The sequence below is a fragment of the Salarias fasciatus genome, unplaced genomic scaffold (genome assembly GCF_902148845.1).
Source record: "Salarias fasciatus unplaced genomic scaffold, fSalaFa1.1, whole genome shotgun sequence".
Lineage (NCBI taxonomy): Eukaryota > Metazoa > Chordata > Actinopteri > Blenniiformes > Blenniidae > Salarias > Salarias fasciatus.
The window spans coordinates 649,427-674,682 of record NW_021941380.1 but is presented as its reverse complement, the minus strand read 5'-3'; the positions used below and the strand labels follow the sequence as shown (position 1 = coordinate 674,682).

Below are 25,256 nucleotides of genomic sequence, written 5' to 3'. Positions count from 1 at the left end.
GCCTTGTATTATTTTGGCTCTTCCATTATTCATGGTCCCTCTTTGGAATATTTAGTTCCACCCCCTGTCAAGGTAGCCGTGACCTCTGACCTCCAGGGGTCTTCATGCTATTCTGTAAATACAACAGCCACTGGGTGACAGCAGTTAGCAGCCTGCTGATGAATCCTCACCTGAGTGTGAGTCTGATCCAATGAGCAGCGGGTCCTGTTGTCAGGCTGTCAGCTGGTCCCAGTGGAGGGAAAGGTCAGCGTTCAGGCAGCGGAGTGAAAAGCTGCAGAGACAGAGGGGAAAGCAGAATAATGGGCTGGAGTTGTGTTAAACGTGGAGGACTTGTCTCGGGGGGCAGCTGCTGGAAACAAATTAACATCCTTAATAAGCAATCAGTGAAATCCGAACTGGTCATTGACGTGAGGGAGTGAAGAGATGAGAGGGAGCGCGAGCGTGAAGGAACAAGAGATCACCACGTGAAAAGTGAAACGACACAAGAAATCCAGTTAAAGCAAATCAGCGTTCTTAATAAGCAATCAGAGGAAACCCCGAACCTTTTCATCAGCACTTCAGAGTCTCGGTGGAGGCCAAGCGGGACAAAGACAATCACCAGCGTCAGAAATCTTTAGCCGATCGATGGCCTCGGGGAGTTATCTCTGTTCGGACAGCGCGGCAGATAGATTAAAGCTGCCACTGTCACTTTTTCAGGAAAAGCCTCAACTTTATTTTCCCGCTGAGGAGAGTGAAGCGGGAGACTCAGTGGACTGTGGAGCCTGTCAGACATCCAGACTATGTCCGTCTCCAGCTTCCTGTCCAAGTCTCATCCTCCAAGAACCGAGCGGGAAGAGAGCACAGCATGAAGGCTTTCAGTTGGTGGATTTCACTCAGTTTGAATCAGGGTCAGATCACCTCCTGTTCAGCGTATCAGTGCCTCACGGAGCAGTCTGACATATTCTGCTCACGTCGGAATGAACAGTCAAACTGGAATGTCCATCAGCTGGGACCGAATCAAACTTCCACTGATCATCAGGGAACAAATTCACTCAAATGGGAAGAGAATGATTACTGTCATCTCCTACTCATCACCAGAGGGGTCAAACCAACCTGTCTCACCACCTTCTAAACGATCCATCTCCTCCTTTTCATTCATCCCTTCTTTCTTTTGGACATCTGCTCTTTGTTTTGCTGGAGGAGTCATTATCTTTGACTCGAACAAGGTTTTCTGACACTGCTTGGATATTATTAATAATTCTCTACCTTCATGTTCCTCCAGTGCCAAAGCAGCCCCGCAGCATTATGATAACTCCACCCTGCTGAACTGTTGCTGTGGTTCTTTTGTGGACTTATCTGTCTGCCGTCTGGAAACAAGCTGTTGGTCTACATAGTCAAAAATCTAGTTTTTTTGTTTTTTTTTTTTCATCTGTTCACAGAACATTTTGCCAGACGGATTATGGTTTGTCCAGGGAGTCTTTGGCAAAGATCAGTCATCCCTTTTATGTCCCTATAATGACGTCCCTATGTCCCCTATAATGACGTCTGCCTTGGCCTCTGCCAGTTTCAGGGTTGTCGGTAATGGTGATTAGGACTGTAGCTCCTGTAAGCTGGAGTTCACCTCAGTCTGCTGTGGACTGAAGTGAAAGTGTGTCCACAGCACAAGACAAATCAAAATGTGGCCGGGGTCCGGGTCTGGGTCTGAGTAAGTGAACCTCCTCCAGTCCGCAAAACATCTCCCACTGATCATCAGTCCAACAAAGCATGTGGTTGGAATGAGAAGCCTCCACACCTGATTCCTCTGCAGAGGAAGCCAGTCAGAAGCCTGATGAAGAGCTTCAGGATCCAGGTTCCAGGCTCCAGGCTCTCAGGCTCTGCTTACACCACAGCAACTTCAAGGAAAACTTTAGCTGCATTTTGGGAGTCAGTTTACATGATAACACGGAAACACAACTTTCTGAAAACGTTCCATCTCCATACTCCTGGTCCTGGCCCTGACTCTGGCACTGCTTCTGGTCCTGGTCCTGGTCCAGGTCCTGGCCTGTGGTGTGGGGCAGGGAGCTCACACTGGTTCTTCTGTCTCTTTCCACTCTGGTCCAAATGTTGCTTCATTGTCTCCTGGAGGCAGTCGCCTCATCTTTGCGCCCCTGAGGAGCTGGACTTGCTGGACTGAGGATGCGTCGTGTCGCTTCGTTCTTTCTTCTGGACCAACTACTCTGCATCATGTTCCTAGCTGAGGGGGAACAGACGAGCGGCGGGCTGCAGGGCTCGCGCCTGGGCCCTGACCCTTTGTAGTCTGTGCTGCTGGAAAAGCTGCAGTGACAGAGCAGCTTCAGAGCAGCTTTGATGTGAGGAGCTGTTGTGGTTTTGTGCATTTACAGACAAATGGCAGTAAGAACATCCTCCTCGAGGCCAGATCAGGCAGAGGTCTGCTTTCTTTTCCCTGTGCTGCAAGAAAATTTACCAAATGAGAAGAGGGACACATGGAAAACCCATCTTCTCCAGGTCTGACGGACTCCAGGCACACGCAGGAATTTTCAGGGTTTAATGTAATTACTGAGAAATATCCCGTTGCATTCCAACAAGACTGAAACAGTCACCAATATCCCACCAATATCATAAAGCAAATTTAAGCAGAAATCACCAGTGATGGCCTTATAGCACCGATAACGGTGCCACAGCCTGCAGTATCGGCTGATACTGAGACCAAACTCACACCTTAAATGCCACATCGACCACATCAAACATTCTGGAGGAAGAAATAAAATCTCTGACAAAACAACTGAAGTTCAGCTGCTGTGCTGCTGTGGCTTCATTAAAAATTCAAGACATTGGTCAACAAGACTCAGCAGCTGCAGACAAACATTTGAAGCAAAATAAAAGCACAGTGTTTAAAGTGAAAAAGGAGTTTTAATCCCAGTACGAGCAAACCAAAGAGCGGCTTCGTGTTCCAGACTTCCAGGGATGAAGTACCTCACCTGTTCGTTCCTCAGAGGGATCAGTGTATCAGTGGTTGCATGCTGTTGTTTTAGATTAGCTGGTTTCACTCTTAACTGGTGAGCGACTTCCTGTTGATGTCAAAAACTGTTATCTGACCTGGTGAATGTTGTTCAACATCATTTACGATAAACTGCCACAGTGTTGCAGCCTTTGTGAATCTCTTTTCAACACCTGCTGCTACGAGCAGCTACAGCCGGCACAACATCTGTCAGCAGATAACAGAGAAACCAGTTCATCCGAAACACCGGTCTGGCAGCTAACAGTTGGACCCTGTCATGTTGAAATGTCCAGAAGAGCTAATTCCACTTTAGACACTCGCTTTGAAAATGCTGCAGACATCACACAGTTTCCAATAAAAAGCTCCTGGTATTCCATCTGTCCAATTTGACCATATTGGACCTGATTCCGATCCAGAATATCAGATTCGGCCACCCTCAGAGGTCCCTCACCTGAAGACCAGCAGAGCAAGGTTCATTTTTAAACCCGGTGGCGGAAGAGCGGAGCCCAACAGCGTCCACACACCGCCAACACATTCAGCTCCGCGCTGAACACATGTGGATGTAAAGAGTGTCCCAGAGACAGCTGTTACACACACACACACACACACACACACACACACACACACACACACACACACACACACGCCCCCCCCTCCTCCATCTATCTAACATCGTGTTAGTCCTGTTTCAAGGCTGTTAAGTCCAATACCTCAGAACAGCTTTCTCTTTGATAAGCTTACACACACACACACACACACACACACACACACACACACACACACACACACACGCACGCACGCACACACTTAATGCCCTCCTTAACCTCCCCTCCAGCTCTGACTAAAAGCCCCCTCTTGTCTCTGTCTTTCTGGAAAGTGACAGTGACACTTATCAAGCCTGGGTATATCTGTGTGTGTGTGTGTGTGTGTGTGTGTGTGTGTGTGTGTGTGATGGGAATACCCTCCTCGGCCCTCCAGATAGATTATTGACAGGTGGACTGTGTGTAATTTGTGGGTCAGGTTGTGAAGATCAGGGCAACAATTACAGCTTTGCTGCTCCGCTGGGCCTCACACACACTTTGTACTGTCACTGGGTATTAGTGTGAAGGGTGTGTGTGCAGGTGACGGTGTGCGGGTGTATGGACAGATCTAAGGAGCTGTGTGGATTTGCTCTGAGCTTCTCATCATGCACACCGGTGAACTGATCATATCTCCTGTTTCTTTGTGTCCGTGTGTGTGTGTGTGTGTGTGTGTGTGTGTGTGTGTGTCTCAGGTGTGAGCGTTGCGACCGCAGCTTCACGCAGGCCACCCAGCTCAGCCGCCACCAGCGACTCCCCAACGAGTGTAAACCGGTGAACGAGAGCAGCGAGTCCATCGAGGTGGACTGAGCCTCGGTCCATCCCGGCCGCCGTCCAGCCTCCACCCATTTCCCTCCTCCGCCCGCCCTGAACCGACGCCCCTGAGCAGAACCCGCTGTGATTCCCCGCCGACCTCCGGTTTGCCTTCTCTGCAGTGAATCCACGAAGCTCACAGAAAAACTGGAGGCCTCGATCAATCGCCACGCTTAGTGAGTCACAACATACAGACAGCGGCCGGTTTGCAGGTCGCTGGTAGAAACAAGCCTCACCGAGCCTGCAGGCCAGGAAAAAGTCACTGCAAGTTTCAGAGGCGATTACAGAGACGAACAACAGGCTTTCAGATACACTGGCTTCTCCAGAGCCTCCTCTCCAGAGGGCCAGCATCCCGGAAGTCTGTGAGAAAGTCTCCGTTGATCACATCCTGGTCCTCGCTGCAGTTCAAACCTGACGGTTTAATTTGACTCTGGACTCATTGTCTGGGCGTGAAGAAATAATCAGTGTATTGTCAAACAGTACACTGTATACTGATACTAAATATCAAAAAAAAAAGAAAAGAAACCGCCTTTAAGAAGCTCCATCAGTAAATGGGAGAAAAGAACCCCATGGACCGTTATTAGATAATAAAATGCAATGCAATTCTTTTCATTTTGTATTTTTACAGGTGGTCAAAAAGATGCATTTTAAATAAATATAACGTAAATCAAAAGAAGTTGGATTTTAAAACATAATTTCAATTTGAAAGTAGTTTTTTAAATAGCAGAAGTTGATTCTTTTTCATAGTTTTTATTTTTCCTTTTTAAATTGGCTTTTTTTAAGCAAAACACTTAGAAACTACATTACAATGCAAAATGTGAAAGATTAGTAGTGAAACAATGAGCTGTTTACATTAGTGGGAGGAAGATGCTCTATAATCTGGATGTTAGAGGAGGACGATGCACAGTGAAAACAGGTGTAATCAATCTGGATCTATTGGTAATTTTTCTTCCTGTACTGTTGAGTTGACCTTTGTTTGCCTCGACCACAGAATAATGAATTGCATTGGGATTTTAAAGTCCTTTGTGACGGCGTGGAGCTGTAGATGTGCAGAAGGCAGCCGGAGAAGCGGTTTGCTCCTGTCGTCCTGTCGTCAGTGAGGGTGGAGGAACGTCCGGAACAGCGTCAGCGTGGGCGGAGCCTCCGCAGCCCCGCCCACACTAATGCCACACTCGCCGCCATTCATCCAAACCAAAGATCTTTTCTTCTCCTCGTTTTCCAGGCAGAACTTTGAGATGCACGAGTCAGACTCACAAACTTTTTGGGATATTTATTGGAGACTCAACAAGTTTCCCTCCAAAGAAAACTCTTGAAAATCAAACCAAACCAGAAGAAGAATCCAGACCGACGGTCTGCGTGTAGCTTTAACTCTCTGTTTTGTTTTTTTTTTTGTTTTTTTTTTTCGAAGCAGCGATGCCAAAGGAGGGCGCGACCAAAGCAAACACACTGAGAATGCACAAGCAGTCCCAGGACCACTTTCCACTTTGACACACACACACACACACACACACACACACACACACACACACACACACACACACACACACACACACACACACACACACACACACACCACAGCAGGAAGCCACCCTGCAGCCCTGCGGTGTGTGTTGTACAGCGGTGTGTGTTGTACAAAGAAGACGAGCAAGAGACATAAATTATATTTATCTTCATTCTCATTTCATCATGCTTCCAGCACTTTTAAAAAGAAAAAAAAAAAACAAGAAGAAAAACATGTTGATAATTTAATTGTTTTGCTGAAGTGAAAGTGATTTCTTATAGAAATGACGGGACAGACGTGTGAAATATAGAGCAGACTCAGCATGTGTTTAAAGATGTACGCCATACTGGGTTTTTCCATCTTTTAGCCTGAAATCTGACTTTATTTTCATCCATTTCTTCTTCTTCTGTTTTTTTTTTTGTTTGTTTTTTTTGTGATGAAAGACACATTGTCTGTAAGATCCAACCTTGAAAAGTTTAGCTTTGGAATCACGCTGTCTCATCTTTCATGGTGAATATTGTCTTATGGAGCAATGGTTTCCCACCTGAGACCCCTGGAGCCGGCTGGTCCAGCTGGAACTGTGCCCACTTCTTTTATTTTGAAGGTTCCTACCTCTATTTGTTGGGCCGGTTCGGCAGTATTGCTAGAAAGGGCCCAGAAGGAAGGGAGGTGGGGAACCATCGTTAACGCGCAGGTCTGAATCTGTTCACACACACAATCTCAGATGTGTAAATAGTGCGGTGTCATCGAGAAACACTTTGTATTCCCAGGACGGTGAAAAGCACAGTTATTATTACAAGACGACACCAAAAAGGTTTGTGTGCCTGAGAGTTAAAAAGCTTTAATAAAGAGAAGAATCAAGTGGAAGCGTCCGTGCACAGCTGGAATTAAATCCTGTTTTCAGTTTTGACCGTGTGGCGGCGTCGTGGAGGAAGGAACGGCTCAAATCCTCATGGCTCCACCCCCCAACCCCCTGGAGTCTGATCTGGAAACATCCCGTCCTGAATGATCAGGTCTTCTGGTCAGTTAGTAGCCTGAAGTGGAAATCAACCAGCGTTCTCCTCCGCCGCAGAGCCCGAGCAGGTCCAGGCTCCACCGACAACAGCGCTTCCAGGGAAAACCACGTCATTCCTGAAAGGTTTGACGTTCATACGGCAGCGTTCTATAAACGATGCCCGTTTACACGGAAACGACCAGAAAGAGTGAAAACAGTGCAGTGAGTATGCCACCGTACGGCGCTGTGTGAAACCACACACACACACACACACACACACACACACACACACACACACACACACGTTTCAGAAAAGTTCCACTTTAGCAGCCGCTTTCAGAAAGTTGCATTTTCAGCGGCAGTGGTCGGCATTGTCGTGTAAATGGAAGCTCTCCAAACCCCCTGGTCCTCGTCCCCTGGCGGCGAGCGGGAAGCCGCCATGGCTTGCCCAGAATCACCTGCTTGGCCAAGTCGTGCCTGAGCCTCGGTTCGAACCCATCTGAGGAAAGGAGCTTACTAAACTTTACCAGCAACAAAATGAAAAACAGGATGTGTTTCGGTGAAGCTGCTGGTCAAAACTGATATTTATAACTGGAATGTGTAAAACCCAACACAGCAGCAGCTGCATGCACTTACAGCTAATAACATGCAATACACACACACACACACACTCCCTCACCTTGACCTGGCTCCGTCGGTCTGTAAACTGGATTTTCCTGGCTGCAGTCTGATTTCTGCGATTATTCCTGTGAGGATTCCACAAGTTGACCAAAACAAACAGTGGCAGTGTTCAGGCATCAATCACGGCTGTTTTTCAGCGTGGGAACTTCACTCCGACCACAAGCGCAGCTCTCAGGACTTCTCCCCACTTTAATGTCTGACAAACATGCGAACGAGCGGGGATTAGATTACATGTAATGAGATTATGGCAGTGATAGTTTTAATGAGAGGCAGTTAGTGTGAAAGAAGGAAAACAAACAGAGAAACTGCTGACTGGGGGAAGAGAAGGAGCAGGAAAACTGTTTGCAGTTTGGTTTGTTTGAACAGGCTGGGAGTGATGTAGAGGGAAGGAGCGAGGAAAAGGTCTGATTTATGAGTTCCACCTAAAGAATCCGAAATAAATAAGAAAGAGGAAAAAAGGTCCTGATTATGACAAAAAGCCACTGAAGGGTCTGGGGCCTGGCTGCTCGGCGTGACGTTACAGGATTCTCACTGCTCCACTTGAAGGCGCGTGGTGGAGAGCTGACGGAGGCTGACTGGACTCCAGATCAACGCAGCTACAGGGCGCTTGGAGGGAATCCCCACAACGCAGACAGGAAGCAAGTTATCAGAGACGTCAGCAGAGTTCCCCACTCGCCGTGTGTGCTTGAGTGTGTAACGCCTCTAATGGTTTGCTTTCAGTGGAATTTCCTGTCGGGGGACATTGAAAAGACGAGAGGTCACACTTTCAAAACAAATTAGTCTAACTAGTGGAGTTTTCTGTTTTTTGTTCTAATTGGAAACATGTTGGAGTAGAGAAACGTGAAAGTCAGTGTATGAGAAAACAACCTGGCCCACCAGAAGTGCGTCGGTCATCTGACGGTGGAGCCAGACACCAGCAGACCTGAACCTGATCCAAGCCACAGAACGGGCCAGGGCAGGTTCTGGATCACACAGACCGCCCCCTTTTACTCTGGGAAGGCATCAAGGCAATGATGCTTTTTCATTCTCCGCCACTACTGCTCACTACCAAGTCCAGCGACGTTTTCATACAGTCGTGTTCTTCACTCCGTTGACGCGTAAACAAACTCACAACGTGCAACGAAACAAGTCCTGAAACACTTCAGAATCACTTTATAGGAGGGGAAAAGTGTTTGGCAGGTCTGGTCAGGGCCCTAACCACCAAAAAAAAAAAAAAAAAGACAACCCTACCAAGGTCTGCTCGGCACGCCAACGGATGAGCTGGGAACTTCAGTTCACCGTCAGCAGAGTGTGTGTGTGTGTGTGTGTGCTCTCCCATCAGTAAACTGTGAGCGTCCAGCCAGCTTCATCAGCTGCTGTGTTCTGCTGAGGCGTGTCCAAGGCTCTGTTTATCAGCTCCACCTGTTCAGCTTCCTGTCGGCTCTAATCTCTGCTCCTCCAGCATGAGGCCTGTTTCTGCATGTAGACAAGCTGCTGAAGGTCAGACTGAGCGCTGACCATCTGGAACATTTCAGAAGCTCCAGTTCACAACCCAAACAGCTCAGAGTCAGTCAGTCCACCTCAGAACGTGTTTGGGTCAAATAAACATGTTCGTGGACATTCGACCAGTGAGTTCTGTGTTCGGATGAGTCCAGTTAAGAGATGTGTGGTTCTGGGGCGGCAAGGTACTACGTTTAGGGTTAGGGTTAGCTGAAGCCCCACATCATATCGAATTTACTCCCAATTTGGTACCACAGGCCAGATCTTCTAAGGCAACTCCCTCCATCAGTGGTTTATACAGACTTACAAAAGAATACCTCTATGAATAAGCAAAAGTGATAAACAGCTATTTGTAAAACTAGAAAGAAATCGTTTTAATTGATCAAGTGGTTTGAGCTTCAGTTTGTAATCTCATTTTAGAAACATTTCCAGCAGGAGCAGTTGAAGCTTTCATCCTGTTTAGAGGGATGAGCCACATTCTCCAGAGTTTTTCCCCATCGACTGAGAATCTGGTAAAATAGTCACGTCGACACCTTTGTCCGTCTTGATCCCTCTTCCTGACTTCTTTGGTTTTATCATTTCAAGGAATAAAATTAGGCATTGCTTTACGGCTGTATCAATGTAAGCTTTTCCATTTGAACAGTTTATTTAATTTTAATAGAGGCTGGAAGAGAACGTCAGCGAGCCAAGTGAGATTCCGCCAAGTCCACATGCTGCTGCAGTCTGGACGTCTCCAGCATCAACCGACTCAAAGGAAACCATTTAAAAGACGAAGAATAAAAAAATGTCTTTATTCTATACACATCTCAAAGCACTAATAAAAAAAAATAAATTAACATCTTTCTGTCTGCAGGAGTATTGGGAGGTTTATCTGAGACTGTAGCGCCACCTGCTGTCACACTGAAACCTCAGCAGTACTGTACTCCTAACCAGACCCTAACAACTAAATATAACTTATATTAATGTAACCTTTAATTTAACAGAGATTATTTCAGCAGAATTCTTAGGCCGTCTCAGCTCTTCCTGTTGGACGACATCTCAAGGCTGTCTTTTTGGATTCATCGCTCTGATGTGTGGCTCTGGCTTCAATAGATCTGATTGGTCCGAGCAATTTCCTGTCCTGGATGGCGTCCTGGATGTGATTGGTCAGAGCTGCTTCCTGTCCCGGATGGCGTCCTGGATGTGATTGGTCAGAGCTGCTTCCTGTCCCGGATGGCGTCCTGGATCTGTCGGTTGAGCTCGGAGATGATCCAGTCCTCGTGGCTGTACACGCCAGTCCTCAGCAGCGTGTCTCGCTCCTCCAGCAGGCGGCTCAGGTGCTCCTCTGCACTCTCAGTGAGACCTGGGCTGGGGGCGGGGCCAGACACGTTGGGGGCGGGGTCAGATACAACAGGGGGAGGGGCTAATGTCTCCTCCTGCTGTTTTAATCTGTAAAGTAACAATAACACACATATAACATACTTATTAGAGGAGATGCATTGTGAACGACGACATGATGAGGGCTTCAACGTTCTGGGACATTCTAGTATTTTTCCAATTGGCTCTTAAACTTTCACAAAACCAGTATTTTGAGTGCTGATGGAGGTGACGTAGCGTCAGAGGTTGTTCGGCAGCAATTTGCAGCATTTTGTGTGTCCTTTAAAATAGTGGTAATTTTTTATTTTAAAGGTGCATTAAGGAGTTTTTCAACTTTAAAAATACTTATTTTCTTCCATACATATGTTACAAATATTCAATGATGTGTAGAATGTTCATTGCAAGTACCGCTAACAGCGCTAAATTGACACTTGAAAGTTAGTCCCAGTCCGGCAATTTGTATTTCTTGGGGAGAATTTGAGAGGATGTGACGTAATGCAACCTACTGCTGGCCTGACTTATTTATCTTTCGTTTTGTCCACCATTACTCCACCAGATGCTTAGCAAGCAACAACTGAGCAGGATGGATGGATCTTCCAGAAAGTAAGAAAAGATCGGCTTCTAGCACTGCCACAACTCCAGCACAGAGCCCACCAGGCAAAAGAAACTTACATTTTACTCGAGCGCTGCTAAAAGAGTGAGGAAGGAGTTCCCCTCTTCCGTGCACATACATGGACGCAAGCCACAGACACGAGCGTTTCACTAAGCTGCAGTTACACCCAAGGCCTGCAGGGGCCGTTGTTTCGCATGAAACGTCCAAACTCCTTAATGCACCTTTAACTTCAAGTTTACGTCACCAAGTTCAACAGGAGCTGGTATTTTCTCTGCTTGATGGGCCACATCATCTGACAGGCTGTCTATATTCTAATAGGAATCAGAAACTGCATGTGCTGTCTGTGTTTTTATTTCTATTAAAGAAGGAACCAAAAACCTTTACTGGGATCACAGTGAAACATCCTGAGACAGACACACAGACACAGCAAAATGGGACGTTCAGAACTTCAGTTCCTGAAACAGGGTGTTGTGGTTCTGTGTTGAATCGTAGGGTTTGTGTAAAGCTTCTGAACTGGAAAAGCAGTTTGGGGTCACAGTGTTGAATTAGGAAGAGTGAGACAGACGGATTCAAACATGGCTTCAGGAGCTTCACGGTGTTGATCTTTGTATCATTTTCATGGAAACTCCTGCTCCTCCTGATGAAGAAAGGTTTGAACACTGGGCCTCTCATTAAACCACACAGATGTTCTGGTGGATGAATGGCAGACACGCAGCGATGGCTGACCTATTGAGCTGGTTCCTGATGCCGTCCAGCTCCTGTCGGTCCTGCCGGACCGCCTCCTTCTCCTCTGCTGCCAGGTACCGCAGCCTCATGGCCTCCAGCTCCTCCTGCTGCTTCTTCAGCCTCGTCATGGCGTTCTCCTGCTCACGCTGCACACATACACGCACACAGTAAGACGTCATGTCGGAGAGGGCCAGTGGGGCTGAAGCAAACTGTTCACACCCATCAGTCCAGACTTTAGGAACAAAATGAGATGTTCCCATGATTTCTAGCGTTGAGCCCCGAGCCCCTGATCATTCAATCAGACCCACACAGACAAATTCTTTGAAATAAACCTCTGACCCTGCTGCTGAAATGTGTGCAGCCACCAGCCAAGAAGCCTTTTTTTCTAATTACACTGCGCGCAGTTCAGTGATAAATTTGTCTGCTTTCACATTTTCTTGAAACCCCCCTGAGGAAATCGCTGCTGGACCTTGAGAGAATTCACACGCAAACCAACAACAACACAGTGAGAACCGAAAGGAAAGCTCCCAAAGCCGTCACACGGTCGTATTTCTCTCAGCTGCTCGCCACACCGGCCTCAGACTTTCCAAACTGAGCGGTAACGCCGCTCACTTCCAGCCACGCCGCCACCGATCCAGAGACAAGCAAACGTGCCGGCATGGGCACAGAGCTGTTCATCGTCAGAACCCTGACCAACTGCTCTCCAGAACCTACCTGCCAGGTTCTCCAGCCTTCCAGTGAGAACCAACATCACGGCCGTTCCACCTTCTGTCGTGCTGCCGGTGACTCTGAACACCGTCATGTGAACCGACACCCGAAATACAAAGAAAGTTTTGGCATTTTCACCTGAAATCACCGTGTGGAGCAGCTCTGAGGCTTCAGTACTTCACAGCGTCACCTACTGAAATGTAAATATCGTTATCGCTGTTCTGTAGGCGCTTTGGTCAGACGGTGAAAATGGAAGTGATGTGGCGGCTGGAATCTGTCTGTGTGCCAGTGATAGAGAGCAGAACAAGCAGCCCACTGATTCTGGATGGGAAAACCAACATTTTCACATTGTGCACACAGAAAGCTTCCATTTTCACACGCCTGATCACCTCCACATACACACAGCAGTGTGTTGACACAGGCCCAGCTCTCTGAGGACCATTAGCAGTCTGCATTACAGGCTGTTTTAAGGCTAATTACTAAGAAAACAAACAGGCTAAACATTTTCTCCACTGCCGGCTGCCAAGGACAATCTCAGGCCGAGTACTGAAACAATTCGAGTACAAGGTGATACCGAGGCCCCGGCGGTGGGGGGTGGAAGAAAAGAGGTGCAACCAGAAAATCCTGAGTCTGTGAAGCAGAAATTTCTCACTGATGCCATAAATCTCCCATCAGAGTGCCTGAACAGAAAGCTGTCCAAACGCAAACTTATTATAAACTGATTTTTCAACCAGCGTTAGTATCGCCACACATCCGCAGTTACAGACACACCGACTGTAAAAACAACTCCAGTATAGATTCAGCAGAAAAGTCTGGAGTGTGAGCAGGTTTTTCTAACATCTCAGTATTTCTCACAGCATACCGTAATGACAATCCACCCTGGTGGTCTGTCCATATGAACGTCGGTGTTCTCCATTGTTCATGTTTAGAGTGAAAACCCATCGTTGTGGAGTTTCCGTTTCAGAAAACGGACTTTACACAGCAGCGTTTTGAAAACGATGTCCATTCACGACAAAAGGGTAGAAACAGTGCAAACGCTGTATTGTTCATGGAACCACACACACGCAGTAGAGAACACAACACTCTGAACAGAATGATCCAAGCTGCATTTCCACTCTCATAATCCGACTCGCCGAGTTGGCTGGCAGCGGAAAGGCCTCTGAATGAGGGAGTCAGACATCAGAAAGCTGGTCCACAGGCTCTCTTTCAGCAGTGGGTCAAACATTTTCCCAGGATCACCTGGAAGGTTCCTCCAGAAGCTTCTCTGATATACACCTGTTTGTCTTTCAGAGGTTTTTTTATTTTATTTCTTGGTGCTTTGGATAAAAGCCACCGTCTGCAAACACATGGAAAATACATCAGGAGCACTAAACTATTCTCTGTAATCCCTTGTTTGTTCAAGAAAAACGTATGAAACTGTGTGACCCCGGCCGTCTGGAGCAACAACCCTTCATAATATTCTAGGAATGACCAGTGGGAACGATCGGAGCGCCTCCACTGAGACCAGTGAGGGTGAAATTCCCTCAGACGACACGTTGCATCTGCGAACTGACAGGGATTGTTAAACAAACACAGTGACGGCAGCGTCAAGGAGCTGAGCTTCGTGATCACGTGACCTCCGAGAGCAGGACACGGTGGAGAAACGGCATCCTGCTCCTCTATAACAATCAAACAGGCTTTTATGGCTCTAGATGAATTCTATGAAGTGGAAAGAGGTAAAAATGCCTCCTTAGGTTAAAAAGGTTGGAGTCTTTTGTGACCATAACTATATAAACATGAGATTTACAGATAATATGGCATTAATGTGAGAAACTCGTCTCCAAGCTTCTTTGACGCTTATTTAAAAAAAAAAAAAAAAAAAAAAACTCTAGTAAAAATACAGTATGGACACACTCTTTGTTGAGAAAATTCCAGTTTTCCTCTGCACCACTTGGTGAGCTGACCTTTTTCTTCACCTTTAAAAATAGCATATTTACCTCCTGGACTCAGCACTTTAATCTCTTTGTCCCAATATTATTGCTTTGAAAAACCAACTTAAGCTCCTTGTCCCAATATTTTGAATTGAGAGAGAGCGAGGCTGCCTCTCTGATCTAATACCTCAGCCCCGCGCCGACCGCCTGCACCTCGCCGCTGGAAAAGCACATTATTCCTCACACAAGAATTTTTATGATCTGACTTGAGCTAAACAGCACGCCATGTGAGGCGCTGAGAGGAGAGAATAAATAGGCGAGGAAAACCAAACAAGCTTTAAAAAGCGTCCAGACGAACAGCCGTGTAAACACTGGCTTGATATTCCAGAAAGAAAAAAAAAAAGAGCGAGAGTGTGACATCTGAACGGTGAGCGCCCGATCGGCTTGTTGCTCAAAGCTGTGATTAATGGGCGGGGGGGCAAAACTGGGCAGAGGAACCCCCTTTAGGGCAGCATCAATCCCTCACTGTTTTCTTTACAATGATGTGGCACAAAATGAGACATAAAGGGATGGAGGGAGAGGCGTGGAAGGAGGTGGGAAAACCAACAGAGGGAGCGAAGGAATGAATAAAAGCTCAAGACACGAACAACATGACCAAGAGGGAGGAGGGAAGGCTTTCTTTCAGGAGACGTTTCCACTGAAAACATGTGGCGTTCACACGGCAACGCTCTGAGAACGATGTCGGTTTACACAGAAACAGCAGAGATGCTGAAAAATATAGGTGCAACGGTCCGGGTAGTCCAAGTAGCCGATTTAGCTTCGGGTTCACTGTGTGTTTGGTGCGTACAGAGTTTGTGTTTCTTTGTTGAAAAGCACACAACACACACAGACACAGAGTAATCAGTCCCTCCAGGAAGTTTGAATGCTACAATTTCAATAATTAATTTCAATTAAACCAATCTCTGTCAATTCTGCGGGACCTTGCAAATTTGTCCGATCACAACTTGACAACACTGCAAGTCTCCAGAAGGTGTCATTGCCTCCATTTTACAGTCGGAGTGTTTCCAGAAAGAGGCGCTCTCAGTGGCTCCCATCACCACCGCCATGTAAACGGGTCCTGAGCAGCAGGGAGTGACGGACAAGAGGAAACCAAGAGGACGAAATAAGAGCGAGCAGAAAAGAAAGAGAGAGAAAGCTGGAGGGAGGAGGGAGCAGCTTTCCCAGCTGCTTCATGTCAGCAACAATTATTAGTTTGTCAGATCGCCTCTGTGTATGTTTACATTGGTCTTAGTCTGAGTAAAGCTCCACTTAGTGCTCTGCGTGTGCGTGTGTGTGTGTGTGTGTGCGTGTGTGTGTGTCATTTGCCAGCTTTTGCCTGAGATATGAATTGCAGGCTTGTGAAGCGGGCTTGTCGTGTGACTGTGTGTAAACTGACATTTCCTTCAGTGAGCCAATCTGGAAACTCAGAGTTAATCACTGGCTGTGGGCTTTAGAGGCAGCTGAAGGTCTGATGGATCGCAGCGTGGAGGAGAACGTTCATGGAGCTTTCCCGTGAGGTGGTACCGTAAAGGAGAGTCACCTTTATAACAACACCGACTCAAAACAGCAGAGATAGCCCGGTCTTCATCAAATCTAAATTTTAAATGAGTTTGTCTGAAAGTTGCCTGAACTTCCCGGTCTCTGTACCGCGGTCAGGTTCTCCTCTCTGTTCATGCCCCTCCTGTAAAACCCCTCTAACATCCCCCGGGAACGGCTGAGCTGCGGTCAGCGGCGGCTGCAGGATAGACGTACCTGTTTAAACCTGGCCAGCTCCTTCAGAGCTCGACCCCACTGCTGCTTGTAGTGAAGCTTGGACTTGGTGGTGGACTCCAGCTTCCTCTCCAGCTCCACCTGAGACCACCCACAGAAAGGCTCGTGTTGGAGGAAGTGGTTAGATCGTGTCACCATACAGGGTCTTACTGGGGGGGCATCATGTACACAGACTCAGAGAGGCTTTACCTGTGACTTCCAAGTATCTGAAAACATGGAACGGTTGTGGAGGAGGAACATCTTTTATTAAGTTGAGGAGCATGAAGATCTGGAAACGCTGCCAGATTTCATTACATCTGTCAGGCAGACTGAATAGAACTGATTCCTGCCCCTTAGGGAACAGCGGTTGGGAACCATCCACAACTTGTCTTTCTGGGATTTTCTCTGTTTTATCACCGAAGTGAAAAGGCAGAAAGTCTCCTCTGAGCCTGGTTCTGCAGAAAGTGGAGTGGACTCACAGAGAAAGTAAAGGATGAACAGCGGTCAGTTGTACCTTCTCCAGAGTGAGCAGATTGACGTCAGCCTGCAGCCGGACCTCAGGCCTGCTGCTCTGCTGCTCTCTGTACAGGGAAAACTCTTTCTCTAGCTGCTTGTACCGACACTCGCCGTCTGCAATCTGCACAACACACACACACACACACAGGTTAGCCCGGCCCAGGGACGAGGTGTTGGCATCCCGCATGGCGCCGCCTCCACCTGCTGCAGCAGCCGGCCTCGCTCCTCCTCCATCAGCTGCACTTTGTCCCTCTCCAGCGCCACCCGGTGGTCACACTGCTGCTGCAGCCGCCTGCTGCTCTCCTGCAGCTCCCTCTGGGAGAGCTGGTGCTCAGCCTGCAGCTCCCTCTGCAGCCTGCGGGTCTGACAGTTCAGAGACGAGCCGTCAGCGGGTTGTTGCTGCTGGACCGAGCCCGGACAGCAACAGGAGCTTCAGGACTGAAGACACACACACACACCTCTTCCCACAAAGGCTGGGAGGAGGTGGAACTTACTAATTAACATGTGTTCCCTCCAGAGTAGATTAATTTAAGTCCCTGTAAGAATAAGTGCTTTAAAAGTCTTCAGCTGATTCAAAGTGCTGCAGTGAGAGATCTGACAGGAACAAGAGAGATTAGCTTCTCTTCAGTTCTTCCTATAGAGTTCTTCCTTTCCTCCATCTCCTCTACTTCCTCATGAGGAATTGTTTTTTTCTCAGTAAAGGTCTCAAATTGAATGAAGTACTTGGTGCTACAAAAACAAAGTAGAATCCCATGTACCTTAATAGATTGTTAGGATGAATAAACATCCTGCTTTTCATGGTTCAGGCTCTTGATGGATTCATGCATTTTAGAATATATCAAAACGGAGATATAGGAATAAGGCACTGAAATTAAAATGAGCCGACATGTGCAGTTTGAGAGGCCAGAATCCAGTCCTGGAATTGAACCTGGGTCCTGATCTGGTGAGGTGAAGTGGTCAGTTTGCGTCGTACCTCCAGCTCGGCCTCAGCCAGCAGCTTCTCCCTCCTCTCCAGGTCGGACAGAGTCTTCTGAAGCCGTTCCTCCAGCAGGCCGTACTCCACCTCCTACAAACACAAAACACACGGGAGGATGAGACGAGTGTGTGAGAGAGAGAGTGTGTGTGTGTGTGTGTGTGGCCTGTCCACCTTCTTCTTCATCACTGCCTCTCTCTCCCGGTCTCTCTTCCTCCACTCCTCTGCCAGTGCCTGCATGTGAGTCAGCTCCTTCTTCCTCAACTGAAACACATACATGGATGAGACACAGCACACACACACATGCATGCATGCACACACAGTCTGCAGAAGGCTGGAGGAAGTCAGGCTCTTAAAGTCCTCAACACAGAACGTATGCTATATAAGTTGAGAGTCAGGGGTGGGACAACAACTTGTAGTGTTGCTGTTGGTTTTCATGCATGTAGATCATTGAAGATGTTTGATTTTCATGTATCAAGTAAAAACTAAAACAAAAACTTCATTACAAAAAAAAAAGTCCTCAACACAGCAGTGTGTCAAAATCAAAGTTTTGTTCAGGCCTGGATCACTTCTAGGAGGTCACTCCAGGTCATGTGTGTGAAGGCAGGTGAGCGGGCACCATCACGCTGCAGTACAGCGAACAGCCAGCAGGGGTCAGGATGTCCACACCAGCTCCTGTACCTGATCCTCAAACTGACTCTCCTGCTCCTCCTTCCACAGCTCCAGCTCCAGGGCTGCGTGATACTCCAGGGTCTCTCTGGGGGCCGGCGGCGGCGGCAGCACGGTGGGGTCAGCGGGGGCCTGGCCCCCCCGATGGGGAGGAGGAGGCTGCGTGTGGACCGGAGCCTCCTTCTGGAGGTGAAGGAGAGCGAGAAGCACAATAAAGCTTATCTTCACCATAACAGAGGAAATGTGTGTGTTTTAACTCTAACTTTCAGCTGATGTGTGTCTGTGTTCAACCTCTCAAGATTTCTCCAGCTGATGAGTGTCAACATATCATTATTATCATTAGTTCATCTACGACTTCTCATCTCAGATCTTCTACATTGTGTTACTGTTTTCAGGCCCACAAAGAAAAACACACACACACCTGAGATGAGTCTGACAGGATGACCTCTGGGGCTTTAACCAGTCCCAGGTCCTGCAGCGTGGCGGTGTAGCGTAGTTCTGCCACCCTCTCAGTGGGTCTGATGGACACAGACACAGACACAGACACAGACACAGACACAGACACAGACACAGACACAGACACAGACACACAGGTTAAACAGAGCCAGCACCCAGCGGCCTGCAGCGCTTCTTGTTCCCACCTGAGAGCAGAGAGCACGGGCACCACGTCCTGCTGGGTGTGTGGGCAGCCCCGCTCTGCCGTGGACCAGACCCGGCCCCCGTCAGGGCTCAACAGCCCCGACAGAGGGATGGAGGCCCGGCCCGTCAGCTGGTCTCCGCTGCCGGCGTCTCTGTGCCACAGCTCCACCACCAGGGGGACTCTAACACACAAACACAAAAACACACACACACACAAACACACGGCTCAAAGGGGGGAGTGAGAGACCAGCCGACGCCGGTCCTCCGTCGGTCCTCACCTCAGGAAGGTGTCATGCAGCTGCTGTGGCAAGGCAGCGAAGTCAAAGGCGCAGAAGGACTGAGGCAGGAAGACCTCCGCGTTCCGCTGCAGCTCCACCGGGGGGTTGGTCATGATGGGAGCCGCGCTGCCGAAGAACCGGTACGAATACCTGAAGACCAACCATCGGCACATTGAACATGAAGCGTGATCCGGGATCAGAAACAGGAACCTGCGATGAGGCTGCGCCCCAGCACGCCTCCTTTCTAGCGCAGTCTGCCGAGAATGTTCAAACTCAAAACCCTCCATGTTTACCTGTTCCAGTGTTAATTTAAAAGCAAGAAAGAACTTGCGGAAGCTTTCTGAGTTAGACTGATTAAATGATTGATCAGGTGACCTCCTACGCTGGAGCGACTCATCCTGTCACTGATGTTTGTGGAAACAGGCTGCATGCTGAGGTGATCGAGTAGGAGCGGTGGCGAGGAGCAGACACCTGAGGGTGGCGGCGATGGGGTGAGTCAGACGGAGGCTCCTCAGGCTGCAGAGGTCCAGGGAGAAGCAGAAGTGATGTGCGGAGGAGGGGATGGACACTTTGGGAGCGGAGACGCTGAGCGACGAGGCCGCAGGAGCATCGGGCGGTTCGCTGGGAATCTGAGCGGGAACCTCCGAATCTGCGCCACAAGAGGAGAGGCACGTTCAAACACAAAAATCTAAACACTTCCATGAGACCCACGGCCGCTCAGAGCCCACCTGCCGGCGCCGCAGACTCTCCGCCGCGCTGGAGCTCTTCCAGCAGACTCTCCACCTCACTCTCTGTGTGACAGGAGGGAGGAGGACGAGGAGGGGACGCCGGCTGCCGGAGCAGAGGGGGGCTTCCAGGAGGAGACGGTGCCGGGGGGGAGCGTACCTGCGGAGCGAGCTCCTCCCTCCGCAGGAGAACGGCCACTCCCACGGTGGGCTGCTGGTCGGCGGGCAGAGCGGGCTGCTGCCGCCGCCGGACGCAGTCAGGGGGCCGCAGGACGAACGCTCCCTCCACCGTTGCCGGTGCGGCGTCCAGGTGGGAGGGAGCGGCCGACAGCGGGGACAGCGGGACGTCTGCACTGCCCAGAGAGCGACTCCCGCAGCAGAGGTGGACCTGAGGACGGGACACGTCAGAGAGCGACCGCCGACCCCGCGGACGCAACGCCGTCACACGCACGCTCACCTGCAAGCCAGGCTGCCGCGACAGGAAGGCCTGGAGGACGGCCGGGCTGCTGCGGAGCCGCACCGACGCACGCTCCGGCTGGAAGTCGGGACTCAGCAGATTGTGGAAGGGCTCGCTGGAGATGTCGTTTCCCAGCAGACAGTAGTAGAAGAAGAAGCTGTGGCCTTCAGAGGACAGCGTCAGGGAGCTGGGGATGAGCTGCAGGAGCAAAGCTCATTCAGAACACTGTATTCTTCCACTTTAACAACTAGAACTTGATTCAAACGGTTTGGTTTGTTATCAACTTCAGAGATGTAGTTTGGACACTGCATACTGATGAATAATTATAACCAAAGAGCTCGACTCACAAGCACAAGTATTTATGTTAAATCAAAATATAGGCTAAAAATACTCAGGTACATAATGACCTGGAGATATTTCATACGTATATATATTCAAAACATGACTATCACTCAGATAATACAATAATGTGAATTATTAAATGTTTAGTTTAAAAATGTAATAATCCAAATAATTCTCATTATTCTCATGAAACTCTTCAGCTTAAACATACAAGTAACATTTATTACCTTTAAAGGCCTCTGAGTGCCTTGATATATAACTTAATGACCCAACAAACACACGAGCAATCCAGCAATCCAGCCGGGCGACATGGTTAAAGGGCTCAGACGTGTTTACCTGTTCCAGCTTGGTGGCGAAGGCCACGGTGACCGACAGGACGAACATGTCGGAGCAGAGGTCCGCAGGTCCCACCTGGTGGTAGCCTTTGTCTGGGACCAGCACGGCCTCCAGCTTGTCTGGGAGGAGGTCAGTGACTGAGGGGGAGCCTGCAGCGGGAGGAAGCTCATATGACTGGCTGAATCGTGACAGACTGACCAATGAACTCCTGATGGCACTATCGCAGCAGTCCAGACCACTCCGGATGAGACTGGTTTGCATGTGGCCCCTAAACTACAATGTGTTTGACTCCCCAGCAAGTAGACTCCTTCATATTAAATGACATTATTCGTTCTTATCTCTTATTTAGAATTTGCAGAGCGTTGGAACCTTGAAGCGTGTGTGTGAGCAGAGCCAGATAACGTAGAAGAGGTGGCAGACCTTGTCGGGGCGGGGCTTTCCTGGCTTTGAACCGATCGGGGCTGCTTCCGGACGGCTTGGAGTCGTTCTCCAGCGCCACGGCGAGGAGGAGGCTCGGCCTCTGCTTCACATATTTACTGCTCAGCAGCGGAAACCAGCGGGGCTCCTGGAAAACATCACACCATCATCCGGTGAGAGGCTCAGCCGGCACCGCTCAGACGCTGCAGGGTGTCGCTTAAAGAGGAAGAGGACCTGTTTGACCTCCTGGACCGAGCGCAGGTCCAGGACGATGTAGCCGACGCTCTCTTTCTTCTTGCTGACGCCGTCGACAGCGAAGCAGTGAAGCTTGATTGGAGTTCTCTGCAGCCTGGGGAAAGAGCAGAAAGATGCATTAGACTGGAGGAAACCAGCTGAAAAACTACCCTCCTGCTTCCTCAGACCTGTGCTGGTGAAGCGTCCTGCGGTCCAGCTCCCAGGCCAGCTCCGTGTGGAACTGGGGCTGCTCCCTGTGCTCGGCCGGGTCCGTGGCCAGCTGCTCTCCATCAAAGCTCGCCTGAACCACCAGGCTGAGCCGAGGATTCTTGGGGAAGTGGCGTCCTGGGAAGGAGAGGAGAGACACTGGGGCTCAGCTGGTGACCTCCATCTGCACATTGCAGCCACAGGCTGACCTCCATCACGTCTCAGTGTCGCCATCAACTTCTCACTTTTATCTCATTCAAATTGAAATGTATAAATGTTCCATTTAAAGTAAACAACATTTGAATAGTTGATCCAGTTCAATCCAAGTTCGTTACCACGGTCTCCATTCACTTCAGCTGGGAAATGTTGTGCTTACACTAAGTCTTCCAAAGATTTACAGAAAATATAAGTCTACAGAAATCTTTGCTTTTCCATATCATCACACAAGAGAAACACTGTTATGTTAAAATGACACTGTTTAGATCAAAACATCATAATCTAATAGGGGAAAAATGCAGCAGCTGTTTTATTTTCACTGACGTCAACTAATCTCCCTGATAACAAACTGAAACTGAAGCGATGACATGCGAACACTTCAGAGCCAGAGTGGAGAGTCTGATAGGAACTTTGCTGAAATGAATTACTCCTGGTGCACACTTGTGTGCAGAAAAGGGCAGAAAGTGTCCTGAAGCACAGGCGATAAACTCATTTAAACCTAATACATGTAGTACGAGACTGAAGGCTCTTTTTACAATCATTTTACACGTGACCGTCTGGTTTCAGAGGACAGAACAGTCATCTCAACATTGACAGTGCCTTCTGATGGATAATACACTAAAGTATTCAAAAACCACGTCCTCTATTTGCAGGATGTATTTTTAAAAGCAACAAATGACACGAATTTGTCCTTTACGTCTGTTCGAATCTGATTAAAACAAAAAGTGGAATCGTTCTTGGAACAGTATTTCTCTTGAGATTTGTAAATGACGTTGTGTTTATGATTTCTATACTTGTTAGATGATCGGTGTTTGAGGAAATTCTCTCTAGGTAATATTGGAAAATTAAAATCAACAAAGAATTTTCATTGTATTTTAACTATTCATCATCAAAATAAGGGACTAAATGGATCAGATAACCATGAATTTAACACTACAGATTTGAACTATATGTGAAAACTTTCCAAACTGTAACTACAGCAAAATACTACAAGAAAAAAAAACTGTTTTGTGGAATTCTGCTTGGAGTAGTCCGCATATATTTCACCGAGAACGTTCTTCCGCAGTTGGATAGTCTTTCAAACTTACTAAAATGCAAACAATTAATTGTAAAAGTGCAGAAAAAGATGAGAAGTCAGAGTGCGAGTCACTTCAAGTCCTTTTCAGAGTGGATTTAACAGACCGAGAAACGACCTGTTAGTGCTCTCAGACAGCTGCTCCAGACATGGCACTCCGGACACCATTCCACACAGAGACTAAAAACTGTGTAACACCGAGCCAGTGTCAACACACAGTGTATAACCGCATTGATGTTAAGGCTCAGCGGGTTACCCATTTATATGCTCACCTTCAAGGATAGACACGACGACAAGAAGTTGGTCTGTCTTCGCGGACATGTTGACATCTGTGCTGACCCAACGGAAAACTTGTCCCTGGCCTGAAAAATGTCCACGAATTGGTCGCTGAATTGGGAATAGACAGATATGAATGGTCGATATTGTGTTTACCGGGACGACCACTGTCGTTACTGCCCTTTTGTTGTCAAGCTTTGGCGCCACCCATTTTGTTTTGAAGACGGAAGTGACGTCAAGGCACCGTGGGGCGGCAAGAGCGACATGCGTCCGGTGCGGCGTGGAGGAGAAACTGCAAGCAAAGGGGGAGCCGAGCGTGCGCGCGTGTCAGGGTTGCGTTTATAAAAATCAGGACAGCTTTTGGAGAATTTGGAGAAAAGAAAACGTGAAAGTAAAATAAAATAATACAGAAATAAATACAAGCCTAAAAATTAACGAGGCGAGAAAAAAATAAACACACCAAATACATACATTTAAGTGAAAATATATATTTTAGTCATTTTAAAGGTTTCTACATGAAAAAAATGTGTGTGCGTGCGTCTGAGTGTAAATAAATAAATAAATAAATAAATAAATAAATACATACATCAATAAATAAATAAATAAATTAGGGCTGTCAATCAATTAAAATATTTATTCATGATTATTCACATGATTGTCCACCATTAACTCTTGATTAATCGCAAATTGATTGCACACTTTTTTGATCTACTCTAAATGTACATTAAAGGTAAAATTTTCAGCAGAAGAGTGCTACACTGGGCATATGTCGACTTTTAGTATTGATCCTACATCATATTTTCTAAATGAGGCCCCTGATCTGCCTATGGGAGCAGATCCGACCCTCCTACCGCCCACCCACCCCCCACCCCCCCATTGCCTTTGTGAACTCAATTGTGCTAATCCTCCCGCTGTTAAAAACAGAAAAGCTTCACAGACAAAAGAACATATACATAAACATCCTTTAATCATGATTGCCAAACATATGAATTAAGGCATATACAGTATAAAAAAGCAACATCAGGTCTTCATGTTTCTACGGTTTCAGTGTGTTAGCAAGAGGGGACAGCATGTGGGTGAAGTGGACGTAGCAGGCAGCCTGTAGAGGACAGCACCGTGTCTCCCAATGCTGGCGGCGTCTTGTAAACAGAGTTCATAGCACTATATTCAAGTAATAGAATGATCACTGATACGATGCAGGTAAGGTGTTGTGTGAGTGAGGCAGAGCTGCTGGGAGACAGACGGGACGGTCCAGGCTTGCTCGTGGTGCCATGAAATGAGAAACTGGAACTGAAAACATGTCACTTCAGGTTTAATGGCTCTTAATTCAGAGCTGGAGGTGAGACAACAGAACAAAAAGCCTCGTAATACTCATTTTCCGGTACAAACTGAACCTGTGCAACGATAAGTTAGCTTCATGTGATGGTTTTTACAGTCACCTCTATTCTTTGTGTCAGTCTCATTCTAAAAATGGAATGAAAATATCTCAACTGGACTCTGAAAAGGGGAGACACAGAGGGAAGAGCTACAAATTAAAAGACTTCTAATGTCCTAATTCATCTTTAAACGTTATTTCAGAACTAAAAAAAAAAAAACCCTGAACTTTGATATGTACAGTGGTATTAAAGAAAGTGATTAGGCTAAATGAAAATCTCGCAATCTGGATCTGAAATTAATCAAACGGTGGCGAAACAACATGATTTGTTTTCAAGTGAAGGTTGTTTATACTGAAAAGTTTACAATTTTGGTTAATCGAGAGACTTAAGGTGTTA

The 25,256-nt window shown here is 47.7% G+C and overlaps 2 protein-coding genes across 3 annotated transcripts in view; one reads left to right on the top strand and one right to left on the bottom strand.

The window, feature by feature from the left end:
* The window catches only part of LOC115385331 (putative histone-lysine N-methyltransferase PRDM6), an 82,375-nt gene extending 76,233 nt beyond the window's left edge, over positions 1-6,142 (top strand). Inside the window, exon 9 of the mRNA XM_030087311.1 lies at positions 4,251-6,142. Within this exon, the coding sequence (XP_029943171.1) occupies positions 4,251-4,365 (115 nt within the window). The 3' untranslated portion in view covers positions 4,366-6,142. The remainder of the gene's footprint in view (positions 1-4,250) is intronic.
* A 3,679-nt stretch (positions 6,143-9,821) lies between these two features.
* LOC115385328 (centrosomal protein of 120 kDa-like) lies at positions 9,822-23,678 on the bottom strand. 2 transcript variants are annotated; one of them, XM_030087304.1, is made up of 19 exons: positions 23,481-23,678; positions 21,899-22,055; positions 21,711-21,825; positions 21,480-21,624; positions 21,060-21,208; positions 20,382-20,579; positions 19,928-20,312; positions 19,671-19,848; positions 19,200-19,349; positions 18,924-19,103; positions 18,704-18,800; positions 18,295-18,465; positions 17,788-17,877; positions 17,614-17,706; positions 16,842-17,003; positions 16,639-16,761; positions 16,128-16,226; positions 11,719-11,864; positions 9,822-10,451 (listed from the first exon to the last, which is right to left on the bottom strand). In XM_030087304.1, exons 1-19 carry the CDS (start codon positions 23,527-23,529, stop codon positions 10,214-10,216), a joined length of 2,925 nt encoding a protein of 974 aa, XP_029943164.1. In that variant the 5' UTR covers positions 23,530-23,678; the 3' UTR covers positions 9,822-10,213. The 2 variants fall into 2 exon arrangements, with proteins under 2 accessions (XP_029943164.1, XP_029943165.1); XM_030087305.1 differs by having other exon boundaries at positions 18,295-18,462.
* Between the last annotated feature and the right edge of the window lie 1,578 nt (positions 23,679-25,256).